The 25,875-nt window shown below is 28.0% G+C and overlaps 2 protein-coding genes across 2 annotated transcripts; one reads left to right on the top strand and one right to left on the bottom strand.

The window, feature by feature from the left end:
- Positions 1–407: 407 nt before the first annotated feature.
- LOC111033893 (carotenoid isomerooxygenase) lies at positions 408–11,511 on the bottom strand. Its single transcript, XM_022314833.1, has 10 exons — positions 10,892–11,511; positions 10,575–10,686; positions 10,307–10,453; positions 7,684–7,828; positions 6,392–6,536; positions 5,551–5,780; positions 4,594–4,770; positions 3,407–3,649; positions 2,453–2,551; positions 408–1,612 (listed from the first exon to the last, which is right to left on the bottom strand). The coding sequence occupies exons 1-10, from the start codon at positions 11,235–11,237 to the stop codon at positions 1,436–1,438; spliced, it is 1,821 nt and encodes a 606-aa protein (XP_022170525.1). The 5' UTR covers positions 11,238–11,511; the 3' UTR covers positions 408–1,435.
- Positions 11,512–14,288: 2,777 nt separating this feature from the next.
- LOC111033924 (urease accessory protein UreE-like) lies at positions 14,289–15,941 on the top strand. The gene is made up of 2 exons (XM_022314880.1): positions 14,289–14,420; positions 15,317–15,941. The coding sequence occupies exons 1-2, from the start codon at positions 14,409–14,411 to the stop codon at positions 15,623–15,625; spliced, it is 321 nt and encodes a 106-aa protein (XP_022170572.1). The 5' UTR covers positions 14,289–14,408; the 3' UTR covers positions 15,626–15,941.
- The last annotated feature ends 9,934 nt before the right edge of the window (positions 15,942–25,875 follow it).

The following is a 25,875-nucleotide window of genomic DNA, read 5'->3' on the forward strand; positions in this document are numbered from 1 at the left end:
ACATAATTATTGTGTTGTACAATTAATTATGTTAGGAAATATTTTCCACGTGTTAGGTATACAGTTATCGTCTACCGATTTATCAACGTCATTCATTCATCATTACAGTAATAATTTAATGAACTCATATATACTATACCTACATGCATCAGTCATCATTTCGTATTTAAGCCATTTTAAATAATTGATCGCTAATGAAAAGAAAAATAAGTGACCGCAAATGAACCGATAGCGTATGTTCTATACAATATGTATTCTAAACAGCCATGTTTAAAACAGGTCACGTTTGACGATAACATTTGATAATAGTGTCTGGTTTAACTTATAAAATATTTTACACATGGTTAAATACAATGTTTCTTATATTAAAATATTAGTCTTATTTTACACCGTTCATTTATTTTTCCTACTGTTATCAACATTAATTTATACAAAACATTTATGCATTTATACATAAAAAGTGAATATTTAAATTTCTCGGGACTATCATTTAAGTTTGGCTAGAAGCAGGAAAACTTCACACTTCTTTAGAATTAATTAAATTTAATAGTTCTCTTTGTATAAAAGTGTAATGATATACTCACACAATTCTTTAAAATATAACAGATAAATAAATAACGGCCAAACTGTCGCACGTAGAAATCGGAAATCTCCAGACCCTTCTGGGTCGTCTCTTCGTCAGTGCATTATCACCACCAAACAGAGTAACAACATCTCTATACCGAATCCTACGAGCGACGACTGGACTTTTCATGACGAGCAATAATCAGTGTAATTTATTATTTTGATTCGAGTATTTTGAGTAGTTAATTTGTGTCACCTAAGACTTCTACAGCATAACCCAGCCATATTAATATTGGCTGCATTATATTACATTATATGCATATACCTATACATTTATATTGTGCTGTGTGTTTGATCAAATTCTCGAATACACGACCTGATAGAAGTAATAGAATGACTAGATGTTTATTTACAAAAGATCATAATAAGTCTTGGGATTAAAATAAACCTCTTGTAGTCTATACTATAATAATTCCACTGGTTTCAAATGAACCACCTATTTGAGAAACGACATAAGTCACAAAAAATGACAAATTCAGATATTGAGTGGAATGTGTTATCAAATGATAGAAAAATATTTAATTTTATCACTGTAAATAATCAGTATGAAAGAGAAATAATCATCATGTACCACAGATAGCAGATAGCGTTAAAACAGTTTTTTCTTGTTTTCTGTGGTTCAAATACAACAAGAAGATTTCAAAACACATGATAGTAAAATACATTTAATATAACATGCAAGTATATAAAACAATATATATTATAATAGTTAGTTTGATAGATATTGATTTAAAAATCGATTGCGATGATCAATAATAATTATCAAAAATAAGTATATTCTCTATAACTGTATATTTAGATGACAAGTTTTCTATACAGCAGCAGCATACCAGCCATGTAAGCACTTAGGAACTGGTGACTGAGTGACGAAAACAGCTCGCCCTATCTCTGTCCAACTCTTTGCGTCCAAAACGATTACTCCAGCTTGGTTTTCACACTCTGTTCCGCCCCAAATGATTGATGATAAAACTACACCGTCGTCTTCATCCTGTTTACATATACGGGCACATCACCAAACACTTAATAATTTTTACTTATAAACATATTAGAGAATTATATTTTCATCATAGTGTCACATTATCGGTCTTCTATATTTTCTCTGTCTGGCATATGCGCAACACGTAGCAAATTTTCGTTCAGTAAAACCAACTTTGTGTTGTTCGCTTTAATATTAAAGTGAATTGACCAATATGATCAAACTTAAAGTTATGTACATTATCCATGTGTTCGGGAGTTTGCTTTTTACGATATTTCAATTTTTATCTGAGTTATGAGTATGTAAAATGTTACAATTTAAAAATTTTCATCTCATTTTAAAATTTAAATATCGTTAATAAGTCAACGCAAGATGTAAGAACACAGATATTGTTATAAACTTTAATTGTTTGATAATAGGTCAATTCGTTTTAATATTAAAGCTAACTACACAAGGTTAGATCTACTGAACACAAATTTGGTATTTGGCGAGTGGGTCAGAGGAAGAAAATTAGAAAACAAATAGTGCTCTGACATCCTCTAAATAAAATTTAATCGGATTTACTATAATAAAAGTAGATCGATGCCGGTTGAACTAAAAACACATTTAAGGAATGACAATCTTCAATAGTAATAGCAGATGATCCCTCGAGCATGATTATATATAGTGGACACCATTTTAGGAGACCATTAAATTAATGCATTTTTTTTATAGAACTCGTCAGTTATTATTTTTTTTAAATCATAATTTAATATAAAAAAACATATTTATATAAATTTGTTGTTGTATATAGATTATAGACTATAATATAGACAAATAATATTCGATTTTATGAAAATGATTTATACATACTTCAGCGTTTGGTAAAGAAACGAAAATTGGTTCACTAGGATATACGTTCTGTTCACACCATGTTTTACATGTTTTATTGTACGTATCCACTTTAATGAGCTAATTTAAAAAAAGTGATAAAACAATTATATAATACTTATATATGTTTTTATAATATGATAATAATATAATATATTAATATGTAATTTGTATCTATGCATGATTGTTTTTTGTTCTCATAACTCAGCCGGGTCTTGGAAGTTATAGGAGCTAAAAAAATTAAAAATATGCATGCAAAAATATCCAATAGAAAAAATGTTATATAAATATTCATAAAAGTTAAAAATTCCAAAAAAAAAACCATTTTATGTTCTTATTAATTTGCACTAAAATAAATATAAAATATTGAAAAATAAATGTATAATATTTTAAATATGGCGGGAAATTGTTTGGCATTTTGAAATTGTATTAAACTGAAAAAAATATATTTGAAAATATAGTACATCAGAATATTAGCGTGATAGAGATTAAATGTGCATAGCGCCGTTGTAGTTAAATAAATAAATTAATAGTCGACTTAGACGATAACAATAAATACCTACCTACATTAAATAATATCGAGTTATATATTCAATAATATTAAGAAAAAGAAACAGTTTAAGAAAAAAAGATAATTTTTTTTAGAAAATATTAAATATGCATAAAATGTGCATGAAAATCAAGAAACATGCACTTTTCCCTTAAAATGTGGTAAAATGAAATACTTAAAATACTTAAAATTAAGTATGCTAATTATGCACTTTACAATTTTGAGTTTTAAACTCACCATTGTATAGCTTAGATTTCTAGCTTCCTTTGCTATAAACCGAGAGCATATAAATTATAGAATAAAATTCAACTCTTACAACTTCCGAGTCCCGAGTAGAACCTACATAAATCTTAACGAATTCAACCACAGAACAACAATATAATTACCGTCCCAGGGTTTTCAGCGTCAACGTCAGATGATATTGCATAAAAAAACCTGTATTTTTTCCCAATTTTGAATTCATTAATCCTGGGTGTCTCACAACCCAAATCGCATAGCTTTTCGGGGGAGACACACAAGTGGTCGTTTTTGATATCACCACTTGTAGGATTGTCGCGGTTAATTGGCAACACGAATCTCAAAGGCCTGCTGCGAAACATAGCTGCATAATCTGGGTTTTTGTTGAGATTCTGAAATAAAAGTCTATTAAGTTGGTTTGATAATAACGATTTAGCGAGTGTAAAATGTCATATACTCTATAAATAATAAGAACAAAGAAGAAAAGTCTACAATTTAAAATAGTATGGGCAATGTAAATTAAATTATACTATAATCTGTGGTACATTAATATAATGAACGGTCGTTGCGGATGGCGATAACAATGTTGCAACTTGCAATGATTAATTATTAATATCTAATATATGTATATCACCACGTATAATACCTTGTTTGGTTATCTATCAACAAGATGATCCAACAAGTATGCTCACCCCCTTTTTTTCTTTAATAATGAAGTTTTTCGAGTATTTTTTTGAGAACTTTGATGTATCGAAATCAAAATTCGAAAGAGTGGTTTCCTAGTTATTGGACAATTTGTACTAAGGATAATAGTCAATAATAGGAGTATGCTTATACAGTTCTACACATGGATTTAGAAAAATAACTAAATAAATCAAGAAAGATTTTACTTGTTATTTACCTAAGTGTTTGACTAAATCCGCTAAATAATTTACTGTAAAAAAGTGGGGTTCCCATTTGAAAAATAAAAATTTATGTCGCCACAGGATACTCCTCAAGTGGTACAAAAAAATCTCAAGAATATGAAAATATGATAGTAGTATATGATAGTATATAATTATATCCAAAAATCAGATCTTGAAAAACTTCATTATCAAAGAAAAAAGGGGGGTCAGCATACTTGTTAGATCACTCTGTATATAGGCTGTAACCTAATCATACTGGCACCTAACATATATTCGAATGTACACCCCCCGTGCAGAGATTTAAATAATAACCACTTAAATAGCGGAGATGGATGTTTACTGACTTTTACTGTTCATATATAAGTCAATTCACAAAACGATTTAAATCATTATAATTAAATAATTAATTTTAACAAATTTTAAAAATGTACTTGTAATGCTTCGACGAACATGCAGTCGATCATGGAAGGATCTCGATAACAACAAATATCAATCACTATGTGATCATCTTCTTCGTACTGATTTATTATGTGGAGATAAAAGAACGCATCCGATTTAAATGTCTTTGCTGTTTTGCCGTCAGATCGTGAAATCAAGTGAATTAAAGTCTATACAATATATAAGTATACAAAGGGTTAACACAGAGTTACAGAGGAAACATTGGATATGATATATTATAACAATTAACTTATAATATTTATGTTTATATACGAAATGATCCATTTAATCTCTGTACACTTTTTTGAGATTTTTACTGTTTTGAATGACATTATATGATATTTTGGTGTAGAAAAATTAAATATTGGACAGGTAGTTTATTAGTTATAACTTTTAAGTATTTAAAGTTGGATGAGCAAAATACTGTATCAACATATAATGCGGGGCCCTGGCAATCCAAATCATTCATTCGTAATATTCATTGTTTCCTTTTCATACATTAATTAGGTGCAAGTCACAAATTTGTGAATACTGATGTAAAAAAAATAATTAAACTTGTGACACGGATTAATTAAAGAGACAAAAAAGATCTTTTGCTGATATTGTGAAAAATAGGTAAATCTGCAGTAAACACTAAACACGGTGTCCACAAGTTTATCCTGCAGCACGAAACCGTTTTTCTATTTCGTAATTGTTGGTACTTTCTGCCACGGGACCACTTTTAGAATACTTTGAATTCCTTACGAAATGTCATTAAAATTGTCTACATCATCCTCTGAAGTAGTGGTGGCGAAGGATCAGTTTAAACCTAAAATTGTTTATGTTACATATTATTGGTACGCATGTATAGTCCATATAATATGTGCTCTAAATATTAATGTCATTCGTGTCATACGCGTGTTGTTGTTGCATTTGTATATACTATATAATAACCGAAAATTGTCACTTACGGGGCAGTCTTGAAACCATTTTAGTGCACCCGACAGCGGATCTCCTTTGAATTTGTTAACCACGGCAGTAGACACTGAAATGCTTAAGGGCTGTTCGACTACGACAAAATAATGTTCCGTTATGCCGAAGGAATGCATATACCCAGGATGCAAGGGCCACCGACACTTTATGGTAGCCACGATGCACATTCGCCCAAACATTTCATCCGTCGAATACTGGCATCCGGTTTCTTGGAAAACATAAAAAGAATTTACTCAATAAACGTATGTAGATAGTAATATAGCCAGGGGAGTGAGAAAGGGACCATGCCCCATTGCCCCCGTATCAGCCTTATTTTTGCCTATACATATTTTACGAAATATAGATAAATAAATATGAACAGCTTTTAAAATAAAAATCTTCTTGAAGTATGCAATTTTTGGACTGGACTTGATCACAATAATAATATATGATATAAAGGATATGAGGGACCATATACAGATGTAAGGTATTTGTAGTGAATGAACATAAACAAAAAGTTGTTAAAAATGTTATTTATTTCAGTAGTATGCATTTAATATTAAATTATATGTGGCAATATAAATATATAATAAATATAAAAGATAACTCTGGTGCAAGCAATACAAATTTAAATGTTATGACATTTTTTATTAGCCCTCTCCTAAAAATTATATTATTCCACATTAGATTATTAAAATCACAACATTTTTCTTATTTTCTAGAAAATGTTATATTTTATGGTAAAAACATTTTTGGTGGTACCACTATTGGAAGACTTTTTTAGTGGAAACGTGTTATACTTACTAAATACAGTGCTTTGAAATATTTTTGGGGCCCTACCTGAATCAACCCGAGGAAATTTAACCACGCAATAATGAGGTCCGTCAATTTTTGGAACAGTCGCTAAATTGAAAACTGCACCATCGGCTGCCACGTGTGGGTGAGCAGTATGATGAACAATACCATTCAGACGAGCAATGTCTATCTAATTGGAAAAATGTCCGTTACAAAGATGTCAGAGTACTATTTATTTTCATTCTCAGAATTGGCGGTCGGCAGAACTAATCTATGGGCATATGGCATTGTTAATAGGTACTTTTAAACATTACAATTAATTGACCAATATTATGAAACTTTAAGTTATGAATTATAATAAATAATAATATCATTAACTATATTAAAATTTTTTTTACGATTTTTCAATTTTCATATGCCAGTATTATGAATACGACATACGTGAAATATTACAATTTAAAAACATTCGTTTATTGCAGACAATAATAAAATATCGCAACGTACTAATGCAGATATAATGTTATCAATTTTAAGTTTTATAATAGGTCCGTTCTTTTGTAAAAGCTAACAACACAATAGGTTGGTTCTGCTGAACGAAAATTTCTTGTGTGGGTGGGAAAAAGAAAGAAAACAAATATATATAATACGCTGACACCTTCTTAATATCAATTATGTAAAAATATACCAATTAATTATTACCTATTACCTACTAGCAACGCAAGCACAACATTTTTTTGTTTATAAATTTGTTCAACTACGAAACGTGCTTAAATGTGAGAATGAGAAATAACAATCATATCTCTAAGTATATTTTTACATTTTTATCATGATTGATAATATTACAACATATTATAACAACACACACGCTGGCACTTACCCACACACGCATATGCAAATGCATATTATATCATAATAATATATATATGAACGTACTTTACATGTGTATGTAAAAGATAAAATTCAAATAAAATTTTAAACAATTGTTATGAGCTTTAACAATACTATATGATTTTCATTATTATTGCAACATATTTACGTATTATATGTATCAAAATTCATGGAACTTGTTCAATTGAAATAATAAAGTAAGCCAATATTTCATATTTTATGATGCAATGTGCACAACTGCACAATGCGTATACTTACCATTCGTGTTTAATCATAAATTAATACAAGAAAAACAATTTTAAAAAACGATTAAATAATAAGTACCTAACCATAAGTAATATGATCCTATTTTGAAATACAATATTTTGAACAACAATGTATTATTTAAATAATACTATAAAAAAAGCTTATTAGATTATTGTTTAATATTAATATTATATTATATTTACAGTTTTAAGTGTCTCGAGAGTTGTTGGATCAATTTTGATCATTATTGGATACTCGGTAAATGCAAAATACTCATCGCCGATTGGGTAAATAGATATCATCGCATTGTCTGATTGGTCGTCTCCCCATTTAAATACATTAGAAAACCTAAAATAAAAGTATCTTTTTATTCAGTTGAGTGTTATTTCATGGACAACTATAACTTAGGTAATTCTAACTCAAATCTTAAATGTTCAGATCTGTCTGATCACTTCTGCACCCTAGTATGTACATGTATATATCAAACGACACTACTCGCAATAGTTTAAAAATCAGTACATTAAGACTTTACACAAGATTACATCCGAAATTGCTAACATACAAAAAAGGGTTAAAGGTACCTAGCCCAAAACAATTATCTATATTACCAAAATATTCCCAGTTAATAAATTGAAAACAAAAAAATTCACATTGGGTTCTATCAATGGATATTTCCCTTGTTGGCCGTGTAAATATTTAAATAGAAATAAAAATACAATTAATTTAAATAGTGGTCCTAATTACTTATTTCAGTATTAAAAACTAAAAAGCATAAAAATCCTGAACGGGTGAGATCTAGATAATATAATTACCTCTAAATTTGATGGTAAATATAATTTACTAAATAATATTAAAAGTAATAACAGAAAAAAAGGAATTCTTCACAACGTTCAATTTGCAAATTAAAGCATACTACCTATGACATGTGTTAGTAAAAGACTTAAAGACCGAGACTTTATATGCGATCACTACTTTTCAACTCTCTTACTACTGTTACCAAATTCCATGTAAACCATGTGGTCATAAAAAAATTAATTCACATTGGGTGTGGTCTTAATTGTTAAAAATTTCTAAATGTTTGGTTGGATGTAGTCGTAAGACAGTTAAATATGCGATAACTCTGATGTATGTACAGGAGATTTTGAGATTTTGAAATATGATTATTATATTATTACCTATTGGTTTAGAATTGTAAATACATTTGCACTTAAAGTATAATTATTAATTATTAAAGTCATAAATATTAATGTCATATTAGTATAATAAATGTATAAGTATTAAATATTTAACTCTCGTTATTATCCACGCTCGTTTTCTAATAGTTGCAATTAAATTTTAATGCGTTGAACATTGATTTCTTTTTTCGATTTATTTACATTTAATGATTTATATCCACCTACAGAGTTATGCGCTATTAGTCACTCATAATTATTGCTTATTATTGGCGTTTAGTTAATATAATTGTTTATTTTTCTTTGTTTTCCCTATTTAATTACATTGCAGGTATTTTTTTTCCTGTTGGTCAACCTAATTCAGTAAATACATTTAATAAGTATATCATTTATGAAAGCCGTGCAAGAATATTTGTCACGTTCATCGATTTGTCGTGGATATTAATTTTCCATACTTATACATACACATTTATAGGACGTAATGTGGCTATGTGTACGCAATAACAATATTATAAGGATTATATGTACGATAATAAAATACGTAACAATCAGTAGAATTTAGAAAAAAATACCTATATTTAACGTGACTTTTATCTGTTATATTTGGGAACTAAAATTTAAAGTTTTAACAGGACTAGATAATATATTATCATAGATAAATTTAAAAAAATAGTATTTACTTCTGATAAGTAAACATTTGGTATTATTCATGACAGAATAAATGCGTACCATCAATTTTTCTTTCAATGTACTTATTTTAAGACGGAAAAAAATTTTAACCTAAATGTAGAATATACTATATCGGCTAATTAAATTATTACTATTTAATGCCATAAATTAGGTGGATAGACATAACTTTAAAACATATTGGTTGCATTTGATCTAGATTTAAAATTTTTTCATTTTTATTTTTAAAGACAAATTTTAGAAGTAAATAAATAAACATACTATAATAACCTTCAATCCATGCGATACAAATAGTGTAGATATATGTTGCAACTATGTTGGGATTATTGAAGGACAATTATTGAAAAGCCTTAGATTCTCTGCTGTTCAATTGCATTGTACATCATTGTATTTAAAAATCAACAAGTCTACAATAATGATTAATGTTTTGAAATTCAAATGTTTAATGAAAATGTAATACTAATGGTAATATTTTTTCAACTTTTCATTTATCTACCCTCCAATATATTTATCAATTGAAGCATAAAACTCAAACTAGATCATAAATTCATAACTAATTAGTTATTTAGTGTTGGCACTTGACTCATATTATATTAATATTATTTATTAATAGTTGATTTATTGTGTACACGTGTACGCTTAAAACTTAGCAACTCTAAATGAACTTTTGTCCTTGCCAAAGAACATTATAGGACTTTATAAAATATAATCACCTCCAATATATGAGACTGCATTACTAATAATTTTGAAGTGTTCTATAGTGAGCATATAATATATAAATAAGAGACGTGTGTAAAGTAAAAAAAACGATGAATGGATTATAGTTCATGACGTTGTTTTATTATTTATTGTTTTGTTTTATTAGTAAATGTGTATATTGTGTTTCTACTGTATTACACTAAAACTAATATTTTAGTATTAACAAAAAGGTTGCAGTTGATACCTAACTATATTTTTTAGTTCATACCTGTGAAAAATTGTTTTACAAGGATCGGGACACGCTCTGGTTCCGAATTCGGTAATGACAATCCTTTGAGCTGCTTTATTTTGTTTATATGTGTTTGATTCCAAAAATCTACACTGATATGATACTTTTCCATTTTTGAATGCAAACCTATAATACCATATAGATTTACAATGTACATAATATTATAGTTAGTGTAAATACAATGTATAAACAAATCATATAATATTATAAAAAATTCATTTTAAGAATTCATAGTTAACATTTTTACCTGTGTAGTAAAGCCGAGCTGTCAAATATGTGTTTAAACTCAGAATTTCCCACTCGTGTACTCCCCGGGCCGTTTCGTAACAGCGACCCCGATAACCATTCCGGTATCTTACCTAAATAATATTATTAATATTGTGTTATTGTAAATTTGTAAATCGATAATATAATTTTTGAAAACCAATAGACCTCAGTGTATTATGTGCGAATTGCATAATAGTCATGCAATTGAATTGCATCTTCTCTATGTTATACACGGTGCAACTCATAATAAGAGGCAATAGACATAAATGTTTATTAGTTAAACCCGCATCAACTTACCCTCGATTTTCCCCTGGATCGGAGTCAGGATGTCACGCGTACAGTTTCTTAGCCAAATCGATGTATCACAATTGGGGTATAAATCTTGGCCGGCATTCAAACGTTTTAACAACACGTCTCTGTTTTCGTCCAATCCGAGGAACATATTACCGTCGATTTCTGCTGCTGCAGTTCGTCCTCTCGCCGATGGCTCAGTCGTTTTCCAATTGTTTGCGACGCGCAACCAACCCTTGGTTAACCAAAATCGACATTTTTTATACCGGTTAATAGTCGACTTGACTTTTGAGGTCAATATTGCTTTTAAATAAAATTTTTTCTTTGATAAATAACGGGCTGTTGTTTTCATCGTTAAATGCACGTTACACTGTATAAATGCGTTATAGGTACCTATGCTATTTTATTATTTCGACATAATTATATTTACCATCACCGCGTGTTACGAAAAACACGTGTAATTGGATACAAATATACGATTTTATGGCTTCCTGAATGAATATATATATATATTTATAAATATATATTATATATTTATATGTGCTATATAACCGATCTAATGTTAACTAAACACATTTAATATACTTACACAGTTACACCATAACATTAGCCTCTATATATTATTTACTATACATGTATATATATATACCTACCTTTATATAATATATAATGTTTTAATATGATATTATAAATAATATATATGATATAAAACGATTACACCAGTCCAACATAATATTTTTAATCCTGTTATCGGCCATGAATCATTATTGTTTGTACATTTGACTGTAACGATAATAGTGAGGTTGTAAAAAATAGGATACTATTATAATCCGTAATAATATAAAAAAATTATACTTACATCTAAATTGTATAGGTACACCGAACTGACCTGCAAGCTCTACGTTTCCAACCACAGTCAATTATGCGCCGTCCCGACTAAATGGGTGGTCGGTAAAGTTAGGTACCAGCTACTATGCGTAATATAATAAACTAATCGATTATATAAATTATTATGTAACTTAAACATAAAACTAAAATAAATGTAACGAGTCCAAAATATTAGGGAGTTTATAGGAATAATGAACTTGTATTACCTATATATAGATCTATATTATTTAAAATGGGCGATCCACCATCTTGGGTAGATCGTTCGTTTTATTCTTAAATAATGCGTTTGTTCAAATTTTGATTTTTGGAATTTTTAATTACACATAGGTACTAAAAACCCGTATTTGCAAAAACTTAGATTTTTAATACCATTCATAAGGAATGCCGCCGCGTGTCGCCGATACTAACTCCTTTTTTTCCAATGAGTATTACATACATATAATATTGTAACTTATTACTGTAAATTATCAAACAGAATACGATTTTTTTTAACATTTTGAAGCAATAATCGATATTTGAAAGTTTTTTTCTGAGTTATTAAATGTTACACACAAAGGGTAATTGTCTTTAGTTATTGTTTTTATACTATATATTATGAAATAGATGTTTTATACAGACTAGAACCTACTTATTATAATCACTACCTACTTAGATAATTTTAACAATCATAAAATGCTAATATATTAGTATTAAAACTATTATAATTTTCTAATAATGATAGGATTACTATGACTAGGTAGTGTATGCATTTTAATAACTCATAAATTACCAGTCCAATTTTTGATTTAGATACGTTAACATTTTCAAAAAAATTCTACTGCTTAATAGTGCCTAACAATTTACACTAAAAAATTTAGATGGCTTTACACACCTTGGTCACTCCTAAAAAAAGTATACAAACATTAATGGATGAAAATATGGTTCTTAAGTACCTAAAGATACCAACTTAAAAATTCTGAAAATCAGAATTTGAATAAATTCATTATGAAAGCAAAATTGACCAAAATGGGATATAAAAACTCCTTGTAAATTATATTTTTTGAAATACATATAATGAAACAACTAAAACCATTGAAAGAAAGAATGGTATTTTTTTATTGAAATATAAAATGTCAATAAAATTTGAACTTAAAATGTCTATAAAAAACAAAAAATGTAGATACTTATATGGCTGTTCTTAAGTTATATTAAGAAAACTTATGTAATTTACTTTGTATTTAATTTTCAAGTTTTTTGATAAAACACGATCACTTTTTTCAACTTCTAAAAAAACTAAAAAAATACAAACATTTTAAAGCTTTTAATTAGCTCAAATATATATAATATAGCTTAGAATTAGTCTTCTATTTTTTTGAAAATTTAATTGAATTAAAAAAATGAAATGTTTCAAGTTTCCGTGGTTAAAATATAAAATCTTAACACAAAAAAAATTGAATTTTCAAAAGTTCAGTTTAACATGATTTTATTCTAAATTGTTTTTAAATTTTAAATTGTGTTAATTTTCAAATACAAAATAATTTGAGAATTTCTTAGATGTTTGAAATTTGAAATTCAAACTCTTATAAAAATAATTCTTATAATGTTTTTTTAATATTTTTCGTTGCTATAAAAAAAAACCATGTATTAAATTGTAAATCTTTTTACTCGTAAACAAAAACTGCATTCATATTTTCAAGAAAATAGATTCGATACATATCAATAAGGAATAGTTACATACCGACAGCAATAGTTACGTACAGGCTCGTATCGAAATCTTAGTCCGATACGTTTCGCTTGTATATAGCACGTGTAACTTCATGAACTCTCAAAATTGACCCAAAAGTATCGATACACTCCAATTACTTCCTTGAAAATCTTGCATCATGCAAAGTAACATCGGAAAATTTGTAAAAAAGTACAAAAATTAAAATGTCTATAAATAACACTAAATTATAATATTTGAAATGATGACGTTTACAAAATTCTAGCATATAAAAATGTCTTTTTTGCAAACAATCCAAACAATCGAAACTGATATTGTACACATTTACCGTACTTTTTTACTCATCATTTTTTGAAAAGTATTGTTGAATTTTTACTCTTAAGACCCCACCTCCCTTCCCTTTCCTTTAAGTATCAACTAGATAACATTTCTTACCAGAAACTCATTTCATTTTTTAAGATGAAAGCATTTTATACTACCTCAAATGTTGTCTGTTAAACACAAATAACATTTAAAAATATATTTATTTTAATTACGTCTGTGGTCTGTTTAGAATTTAAAAGGTTTAATGTAATTTTTATTTAACGACTTATTCTCGTAAAAATTATATATTTACGCGATTACGTAGAATATAATTCTTAAAACTGTTATCGTGTAACTGTATCAGGCACGTAGAAATATAAGTTAACAAATAATAATAGTATATTATGAGAATATAAAAAACTATAAATTAGTTTGTTAAAAACAATATTAATGGAAGGGGAAAAGTTTTTAGAAAACAACATAATTTATTGTAGATTATTTTTTTATCGCATCAAACACCGTGTATTTATATAGTGGTATACAGTGGTTTTCCTCACAGTTCTTACAAACAGTTAAATAGTGTTTATCTAAGATTTTTTTTTATAAAGTTGTTAATTTACACTCAACATCATGAAATATTCGGTAAGTAATTTGTTATTATTCATAACACAAAATGACTAAGCATGGTTACAAATCATTAGTTATAAAAATTAATAATATTCAACAATTCCTTTTTATATAATATCTGAACTGTCTGTTTCAAAAATATGTAATTCAATAACTTATTAATAATTTCTGTATTCCTTTATTGAAGTTATCGAGTACCTACACAGTTTAGAGACTTAATTATATATAATGTTATCGATTAAATTATTTGTAAACCCAAATCCTATGCTGCCGAGAGTCTTTTATCAAAAATAATATATACATAGAAACTTGAGACATTTTTCAGTTAGTTTGTGCAATAATTTTTCTAGTGTAACTCTTCATTGACTTATTTTATGTACAGCCTTTCTGGATAACTATTTACTAAAGTTAAAATAAGGCCAAAGCTTTTTTTAGTTATATAATATGTATTAAAAAAAATTTTTATTTTTATTTTACTCGCAATTAATATTGTTATCATAAAACCTACTTATAATTTGTAAATAAATCAAAAATGTAAAGTAGGTAGAATTGTTAAAGAGTGTGCAACTGCTCAAAAACGTTTGAAGGATACAGTAATTTTATAAAAATGATTTTTATAAATTTGATACAATATTTAAATCTACTAATTAATATGTTTGTATTTTTACAATCGAGATAAAATGAATTTTAAAATTTTGTTTATAACGTTCATAAAATTAACATAAAAAATATTAAAACATTTATTTTTTATATAGGTACTGAATACATAATATCAGTATATAGGTGTCTATATGTATAATAATAGAATGATTATTTTCATAATAATTTTTATTCTTACTATTGAAATTTACTTGACATTTAGAAATTAGACATCAAAGCAAATTTGTACCTAACTCAAATATTTTGTTTAGATGGTGTTACTTTTCGTGGTAGTTGTTTTGATACAACAATGTTTGAGTGCTCACTGTCATCACGAAGGTGAAAAACCCGCTAATCACGATGGCCACGCGAGCCACGAAGGAACTGATCACTCAGGCCATAACCATACAACAGGTGATCATACTGGCCATAACCACGACGCAATTGATCACTCAGGACATGACCATACAACAGGTGATCATACTGGCCATAACCACGACGCAATTGATCACACAGGACATGACCATAAAACAGGTGATCATACTGGCCACAACCACGAAGAACATAAACACACTAAATAATAGTTATTAAGCTAAGTACACAATTGTGTAAATACACCATAATCAATTAATAAATTAATATTTTATTAAAACTAATATGTCATTCTCCGTAATGTAATTTAACTATATTATTCTATAGTGTAATAACTAATATTGTATAACATTATGAAATAAATTAAGAATACTCAATTTTTTATTTAATTAATTCACCTTATACCAAATAAAAAAGGTACAACTAATAATAATATTGATTAATTATGTATTAGATGACAGGATACAATATAAGAAATATCAATTATAAAGGTAGTGATAATAAAGGTTTTTTAGGTCAATAAAATTTGTTTGTCTATACTAAAAATATGAGTCTGAATTATAATATATATTACAGTAATTGGTGAGTACAATAGTACCTATATCATTATATTAAATCTGATTACTTAAAACGTAAGTATAATTATTTTAAAAATTATATCATTGTGATCACAGTAGGTATGTAAAAAAAGATGTTTCCACTGCAAACATTTAAAAATTTAAGTACGTACCCACCAGTGTAAATTGGTGAAACGGAGGGTATTCTTAGGAGGCTAAGCCCACAAAAATAGTCCTAAAGCCCCCCCCCCCGAATATTTCCTATAACTAAGCCTGGTCAGTGTAATTAATTATGCTAACCCGTGAGATTGACATTTCTAAGCCCCCAGATTTTTAACCATTTATATTTTACACCAATATATCTACCCACGAATTGAAATGAAAATACCATTTTAATTTGTACATGTATCGTGTAAAATATTGTTTCGTATAATACTATAAACACGCGATACGCATGTTTATCGCGTGTGGCATGACATTTAACCTTTTAATGTAACGAGAAAATATATAGTGATTACTAGGTCAGTCGTTTAGTCATTATATAGGTGCATATATAGGACGCCCAAGTAGGTGTATAATACATTTAGGTAACCAGTAGTAGGTATAATCACAATTTATGTCTGACCTTATAATCTTGAGTTTGAAACAAAATAAAACGTTTTTATCGTGTAATCGTAATATTGTATTCTAAGAATCATGATTTGTTTAGGAAACAAAACGTATGTGTAAGCTTTAGAGTTAAAAACCGATCACCTCTTCCAAGACACCATCATCTTCACTGAATTCCTCAGCGCCATCAATAATATTAAAAATACTTATAACCCACCAGACATTGGCCTATATATTCAAAATAAAATTTTAACTCCACAAAACAACGATAACTTCAAGATCAAACTCTTCTGGATTCCCGGACACCCAAACATCATTGAAAATGAGCTCGCTGATCTAGCAGCCAAAACCGACATCACCTCTCCAGTCTCCACTTCCATCACTTACACAAATAACTTCATTCAGGGACATTCCTACCAATGCTCATAACAAATAAATTCCAACTAAGATGGCACCAGAAAGGGACATCATCCTACTCCACCAAACTGAATCATATCAAACATATAACACCGACGATTGCACATTCCCTATCGAAATACCCAGAACATTTGAAGTTATCCAATCATGACTCAGAATCGGACATACTCAAATCTCCCATAGTTTCTTAATAACCAAAGAAGAACCCCCCTATATGCACAGCCTGTGGTGTCCAACTCACCATCAATCACATTCTCACTGAATGCCGACTATACCACAACATCAGAATTAGTCACAACCTGCCCGAATCACTCACCGAAGTACTCCAAAATCACTCTCAATTCATAGCCAACATCATCCAATTCATCACAGCCCGCCAATCTTCAAACCAAAATTTAAAACTAATATTTAGAATAAGTATACATAATAATATGTTATCGATTTAAATTATTTGTGAATCCAATGGCCCAAGTCGCCAAGGATATTTTATCAATAAAAAAAAATACTTATGAATAAATATTTTACATAATTATATATTTTGCATCAATTGTATTAATTGTATTTATTGTTTTAATTAATACCTAATTAGTTATTATTAACAGAAATAAAATATACTCCGTTCACAAGTAAAAATCATTATTGATAAACTGGTATCTAAAACTGCAATTTGATGTACGACGTGTTTCCTAAAAACACGTTTTAAAAATAATATTTTCGAACAGTAATATTAATTAGGTACTAATATTTATCATGGCTTTATATAATGACAAACTACAGCCGATAATAGACCGTTGGACTCTGAGTGTTTCCTCGTTGGCTCTAAAAGTATAAACCCCTCAAAGTCAAATATTGAAACATTTTTACTTCTATAAAAGTCAAAAGGTCGTTATAGACAAAATTAAAAAACTTAGTGTCATCATTGTAAGACCAATACATTCATCGCTCCAATCAGATAATTTAATATAGGTCATTATATAACGTTAAAAGATCACGTTCACATCCACACGGCAGGTTCGTACATGTACAAGCGGTGTTAGGATAAAAACCATAGGTTTAAAAAAATTATTGTTTTAGTTTAATTTCAGTTTACTCATCTTAATTATAAATAAATAATTTGAATTATAAGTTCACCACAAGAACCATACAAATCATTAGTGGTCCGCGTTTGATGGTTAATATGTCGTATTTAGTTGTCAAATTCTGAGTCTAAAGGGGCTGGAAAGCTACCAAACTACCTATTATAGTTACGTACTATAGTTTATAAATCTATAATGATGAATTTTTATTTTTACGTTACTCTAATCATTTTGAAATTTTATTTCACGTCTGTTAATACAATTTTCACGGAAATAAATTATAATTTAAAACTATAAAGTGAGTGTCGAAAGTAAAATGTTGAGTGGCTTTTAAGTCTTATAAACAAATTTATGATACGATTAGTTTTGGGGCCTTTAGATTAGGCAAATTGTTGGGGGGGGGGGGGTATTTATAGTATTGTATAGGAGTTTACATCACCTTATAATTATGTCTGTGTTGTATTGGTGTTAAATATTATGCAAAAAGGGAGCTACCTCATCGTGTACTCTGGGAGCCATATTCCTAAACACGCCACTACAGATAGTTTAAAAAATATATATTTGTGTCACATAATATGTGATTTGCAATTACCTTAATTATACCATAAAAATAAATATAAAATTTGTAGAATTTAAAACAATTAATACAGAGACAATTCGTTGGTTTAAATATACAATTTATCCTGGTATTTATTACTGAACTTTTAATAATACTTATAAAGTTATAATTAATTAAGTTTAATTAAGACATTTAAATTATATATAATAATTATATAAATATTCCTACCTATTATTAAATACTCATAAGATTATTTCGCTTATGAATATTAAGTATAAAATATATATCGCCATTAAAATAGCAAAAAACAAAAAAAAATTACGATATAAATTGTTAAAATCATTAACTTTCTTAACAAAAATGTCATTTTATACAATGACATCAATTGATGCAAAAATAGTTTCAAAAAAGTTAAAAATGTTCAATATCAACATGCATATTGTACAATAATATAATATATAATATCTGGATAATATAGAATAAGTAATAGTATTTACTATAAGAAAAGAGCGATTGTACTTATATTTTATTTAACAATAAAAAATAATAAAGATTTAATTATACCACCTAATCATTATACAAATCAGAGTCTGATACTATTACTTATTAGTAAGTAAGTAACGTAATCGTGAAATGTTAGTTGTAGCGTTTATAGATGATTAGTTATCAGTTAACGCATATCGGGTTGTTAGTAAAATTGTGAACGTGAATTCAACAAAACGATTTTTCTTATCATACATATAAATAATAATTATAAGTATAAACTTAATAGTAATACAATTTACAGTAAATAATGACTCACTTCAATCTGAGGTTTAAATAAAACAAATAATGGTCTGTAGAAAAACATATTATCTTAGATAAATAATAATCAGATGGGGGTATTTATCTTGTTTATTTCAAGATTATTATAAATTGTGTATTAAATATTAATAAATAAACTAAAAATCGAATAAATTATCAAAATCGATGCTAAGATTTTTTCCAAAATGTTTAATATAATAATATACATAAACAATTCGTTTTCTTACTCAGATCTACGAACGCAACATTGACAAAACGCATTCATTTTACAATTTGTATTCTTACTTCTTAGAGGAAAATCCAATGTATTTGTCAAATAAATATTACATAGACCTTTTCATTTATCAATCATTATCATATTTTAATATAATTTTTATTTACTCGTCATATTTTATGTATCTACCAAGTTAGCAATTGACCATAACATATTACTATTTTATATAAAGCACAAACTGATGATACTCGTACTATTAACTATCATTCTTGCAAATATAAATTTTTAATTTAGTTTTTAATTTTCTTTTTTCTATTCTACCTTGTATATAACATGTTATATGAAACACTATCAACTTATTATGTTCATCTTCATATAATTATAAACCCGTCTGGTTCAAATAAATAAAAATCGCACCAGTCTATTACACAAAATTATAGAGAATAATCATATTGAGTGTTTGGCCGTTTGACGTATCAGTTTTATATTTTATTAGTATTTGACTTTATACTCTTACGAGTATAAATTACAGACAATTTTTGTAAATTAAAATGATTTATTGATTTGGGACAATATTTAGACAAATGAATAATTATTGTAAACCCTCAAAAATATTATTCTGTAAAAGTTGTTGGTGGGTGATTTTGCTCAAAGTTTACTCAAATAGATTGTTTTTTGTACATTTTTCTATATTGTGCATATGCCAGAGAGAGAAAATAAACAGTGCGCTGCTCATCCAATATTAACTACTTTAATAATTTAAAAAAAAACCATTTTCAATAATCTCAACGTCTGAAGATCTGATAACATTTTACGTCATTAGACATTAATCCTACGCTTTTTGATTGGCGTTTAAACATATTAATAATAAATCAATGGTAATAATTTAGATGCAAATTATTAAATTATATCATAATATTTTAAATGTAGGAACTTCCAATATCAAATTTCAATTATAAAACATATAGATCATTAAAACGATTATTTGTTGTATCAATAATTTTAACAAAAAATAAGCTTAATAATTGCTTGTTACATTTAAATTAATAATTACGTATAACTAGATATAATATTTAAGGATATAATTAAAGTATTTTTTTTGTGATAACAACCTAAAATAACGAAAAATCCTAATAAACAACTACCTACCTGTATAGATTTTTAAATACATACCAGCTATATACTTAACATATTTCGGATATAATTTTCAACTTATATAAGCAGTAAGCTACATATACATTATTTTTTTCCTTTAGTACATAAAATATATAGGACGAACTTATGATGTGATTGTCCTTCTTCTTAGCATCATTATGATAGGCCAGCAAAATATGGTTTCACCGATCCCCTATGTAAAAAAAATAACAGTTTTGAATTTTTTTAAAGCCGTATACATGAATATGCATACGCCTTGTTTTGAAGTTGACACCACACTTCTTAATCCTGCAAAATTGAATCAACTGGAAGGATCCAGAAACATGGCTTTCCATCACTTATTTCTTATAAAAATTAAATTGTTCAAAATTCTTATTTGCAAATATGTTTAATTTTCCATACCAATAAACTTCTTAGCTTATTGGTTTTAAACTCACCTTTTAATAGAGTTCTTCTCTTAAAAAAATTATAAATTTGAAGTATGATTATATGTTAACGTCTAATGTTTAGTGATAAAATATGATCATTCAATCATTGGGGTTTGCGCTTAAGTAATACCCTCCAACAGCTCCAACACATAAATTTCCTATACGGGGAGGGGGAGTCTTTAGCCCACTGAGCTCCTTCCCATTGGCTACGCCACTGATGTAAACTATTTAGCACAGTAGATATTTACCTGAAAGAGTGTAGAAATAATAATATATTATAAATTATAGTTTACAATATACACATAAAGGCGAAGGAAGTGGAAACATCTGCGGCGTGGAAAATTACGTACAGAAAATCTGTTAGCCTTGACTATAAGAAACGCGTGCGGAGAAAACAGAGGGAGAAATTTCTTTATGTTTTTTTTTTTTGTATAGACAGGTGGACATTACAGGGGGTTGGCCGAGTTCTACAATATAATGTTGTACAAAAGGATAAATATACCGTGGCTGTCGCCATTTTTAAAAGAACTGAAGTAAATCATATATAGAGTAGGAGAATGTTAGAATTCGTTAATAGTTATTCTGTTGGTGTATACTTTTATACATTATTATACACGTTTCATCAAAGACGGAAATCCATTATAATTCAGGAGTGGGGGCTAATAATACTTTTACTGTACATGTAAGACGGGTTTGCGCCTCCTACACCCCATAATCATGCACAGCAGTAAATAATTAATGTAATATTGTATTAGGTATATTCATTTCTTTATTATAGCATATACGCAAATAGGGGGGTTTGGGGGGGTTATCTCCCAAGTTTTATCCTCATCCCACACAATTCTGTAATCATATTTTAGTTTAAAATACTAATTGTGTGGTTTTATACTGCTGATACAAGTCTAGCTCAACCAAAAAAATTGCCCTAGTTGTGCCAATGTATTAAATAGGTATTATAATTATTTCATTAATTAATGTAGTTACAAAACAAATATTTGTATAATATATAATTAAATACCTAAAGATGTATTACATTATTTTTAATTTTTTGTTAGCTTATTAAAAATATCACAAAACAATACAATTGTTCTAAGATTATTGCCCCCAATTCTTTTTACTTTTTAGAAAATTAAATTATCAAATTGACCAATAATGTGTTCAATATCAATACTTTTTAACAACTTTTTTTTCAATCTTGAACTTTATGATGGACAAAGGGTTGAAACGATTATGAATCGTTAAGAGATGTCTCAGCCATGTTTTGATACTTTTCAACTCTCGTCAACTACCTATTATGTAATATAATATTACAAGTTATATATTAACTAGGTAGCTATTAACTATTAATAATCAATAATCATAAAAATAAACTATAATATTTGAGAGATGGGGTGGGGGCGGGGAGATAATGTAATATTTGAGGGCTTAGCCCCCCCCCAAGACCCCTGCTGTTACCACCCATGTGTTGGGACTAATTTTATTTAATAACTGATTAGTGATTACTGTGCATAGATAAAAGTACGATATTTAATTTTAAGTACGTAGTTACCCTCCTACCTGTCTCCTATAATTATTTTCTTTATTAGTTTACTGGAATATATTTTACAAATGCAGATAATATATTCCGTGGCATTTCATAATTAAAGAAAAAAACATCTTTATAACTTAAACCAATATGTTAGTATCCAAAATATGTTTTGAATAATAGTGCACGAGTATCAAACATTCGACCTATAGGTATAATATTTAATTTTACGACCATGAAACTGTTAGAATATTATCTTGCATTTGTTAACAGAAGCTAGTAGTTAGTACTATTAACCTTTCCTGACGATTTGTCTTGGCAATGAAAATAAGACACTAATCCCGATCTCGTAACTTACTAACATGTGTATATGCAATCGTTTAATTATTAATGGATTAAGTTGATTCTGGAGTTAGGTGTATACAAACGTTATTTTTAAATTTGCATTAAGCAAATATGGACTAGTTTTAATATATTATTAAAACATAATTGATGAAATGAGCTAACTTTATATAATGCTCAACAATTAAAATATATAATTAGTACAAAAGGCTGTGTTTTCTACCAAAATTAGATAAGTTATTGGGTTTTGCTCCAAAAAGTTCTATAGACAAAACACATACACTTTGGCCCGGCAAATAAACTCGGTTATTCGTTGTACAGCAAAATACTGCACTCTTAGTGAGATATAAACCGCAATCTGTTTTTAATTTATCGGCCAGATGTATTATGAACGTCAACAATGTGTACAAAGTATACCAAAAAGTTTGGATTAAACACTCAATGTTGTTTTAAATTGTGATATATATTCTATTATTATCCTGCAAAATAAAAAAATTGACATTATTGTACATTTTACAAATAAGATGAAATTGTAATTAACATAACAAAAATATTGAATTCTTATACAATTATTATTGTGATGAATAGATATCTAGTAGACTGGAGGTTATATTTGTTAAATATATGTATTTAAATATGTATCTATAAATAAGCAAAATGTAATCATTTTAAGTGACAATAATATGTGTGGTTTTTGGATTAAACGAAATAAAGGTTTACTTTTAGCATTTGGAAATTAATATATCAATTAAAAAACAGAGAAAAACACCAGGTGTAACATATAAATTGTCTGAGATAAATTACTCATATGATTACTTATCAGTTATCACTAAGTACACGTTTACGCGAAACGCAAGCACTTGGAAAATTGCCTATATTAAACTCCTTATAAAATATGGTCCACCTATAGTATAACACCAACCATAATAAAATTATTAATTAGCCATGAAAATTATTTTTTGAGGACAAACAAACTTACGAAAGCAGTGTCAGCAGTCGATTTACCAAATTCACATTATACATAGAGATATATTTATATTGTTTTTATTATCCAAAGTATTTTTAGTTTTGTTTTTATTAATAACTTAGAGACGACCCAAACTACTCATTCCTAAAGATTCATTTGTTTTATATCATTATCATTTTGTTGTTTTACAAATTAGTTATAAGTGACTGGTGAATATTGATATGAAAAAAAATCAGTGACGCAGATACAGTTATCTTCTATGTAGTGTGGACATTTGATAAATCTATCACTCGTCAGCCACCTAATCGTTTTTCTATTTAATCTCGTTTGTACGCAACAAACATTTTTTTTACTGACATGAGACGATTTTTTAAATATTTTCAATTATTATTTAAATATATTTAAGATTTAAAATGTCAATTCAATAAAAAAGGTCATTAAATTTGCCCATTTCAAGCCCCTTAAAATTAAAACAGTAGGTTTGTCATCTCGATACTATATAATATTATGCTTAAACATTTTTCAGGAACAAATGTATAGGCAATACAAAATATCCGTATGTTTATTTGTTAGTAGTTCTTATAAAATTTAAACTAATCAGCAATTGAACCGACAATTTTAAACTCTAATAATAATTTTATTTTCTTATACTTTGCATTCTTCAAATATCACAATTTAGAACACAAACATTACGTACTTAATCATATCGGTTGAGTTGTAATCTATTTAACCTAAATACTCGACTATTACAGTATTAAGTATAATACAACTATTGTCTATACTCTATAGTATACCGAATAGACTACAGCAGATTATAGAATATTACTGTGAGACATTCGGATTAAATACCACTTGAGGTATTTGCGGGTAGGGATACCACATGTCCACATTACCACCATTATACCACCAACCAAGATAGATGCCGAATACCTGTTGAATCAATATTTAAATTTTATAATAACCACACAATTTTTTTTGCTTATGCTGTGATTTCCAGATACTTCAACTACATATATTTTTACATTTTATGTAATTTTTAGTTTTTATATTTTTACTCAATAAAATACAATCTGAGTAGGATGAAATAGCCGATTCGAAAACCTGGTCCCTGGTACCTAGTTCCTGGTCCCCTGCTCGGGGACCAGGGACCAGGTTTTCGAATAGACTATTTCATCCTACTAATCTGTAAAATTGTTGTACAATAAGTATTTCAGTTTTTCGACACAAAGGTCATAAATAACGTGATAGAAGTATATGCACATCCATTGGCGATACACAGATATCTACTCAGTGCCTAGGAAAGAATAGCTTATTTTTATAAGCATATAAAATGTGTTTTTGGGCTTGATACGACATTTCTTTTTCCAACCAAATTATTTCTTATTATCCCAGTTGCCATGGTGACCAAACAATAACAAAGATAGAATTAATGTTATTTATAAGGTTATAGTACCTAGGGTTTTCTCTAGTAACCAAAGAATAATATAATTACTTTACCAAAGTAACCAAACCCCCCCCCCTTCTCCTGAAATCTGTAGGATACTATTTTTTTCTCGTAATCAGATTTTTCGTAAGATTGACTAGCACGAGTAGCAAATGTGTTTGGCGCCAAACGCATAAGTGGAACTATACGGCTTGGGCCAAGTTGACCCAGACTAATCTCAACTAGTAATAATGTATACAGTAGGTAGAAGGGACCTAAAAAATAATTGATAATAAGTATAAATGTTCAAAATAAATATTATCATGATTTATTTCTTAGTAAAACAATTTATCATTATTATAAAGCCAAAATTATTATCAGAA

Source organism: Myzus persicae, unplaced genomic scaffold (assembly GCF_001856785.1).
Source record: "Myzus persicae strain clone G006 unplaced genomic scaffold, MPER_G0061.0, whole genome shotgun sequence".
Taxonomy (NCBI): domain Eukaryota; kingdom Metazoa; phylum Arthropoda; class Insecta; order Hemiptera; family Aphididae; genus Myzus; species Myzus persicae.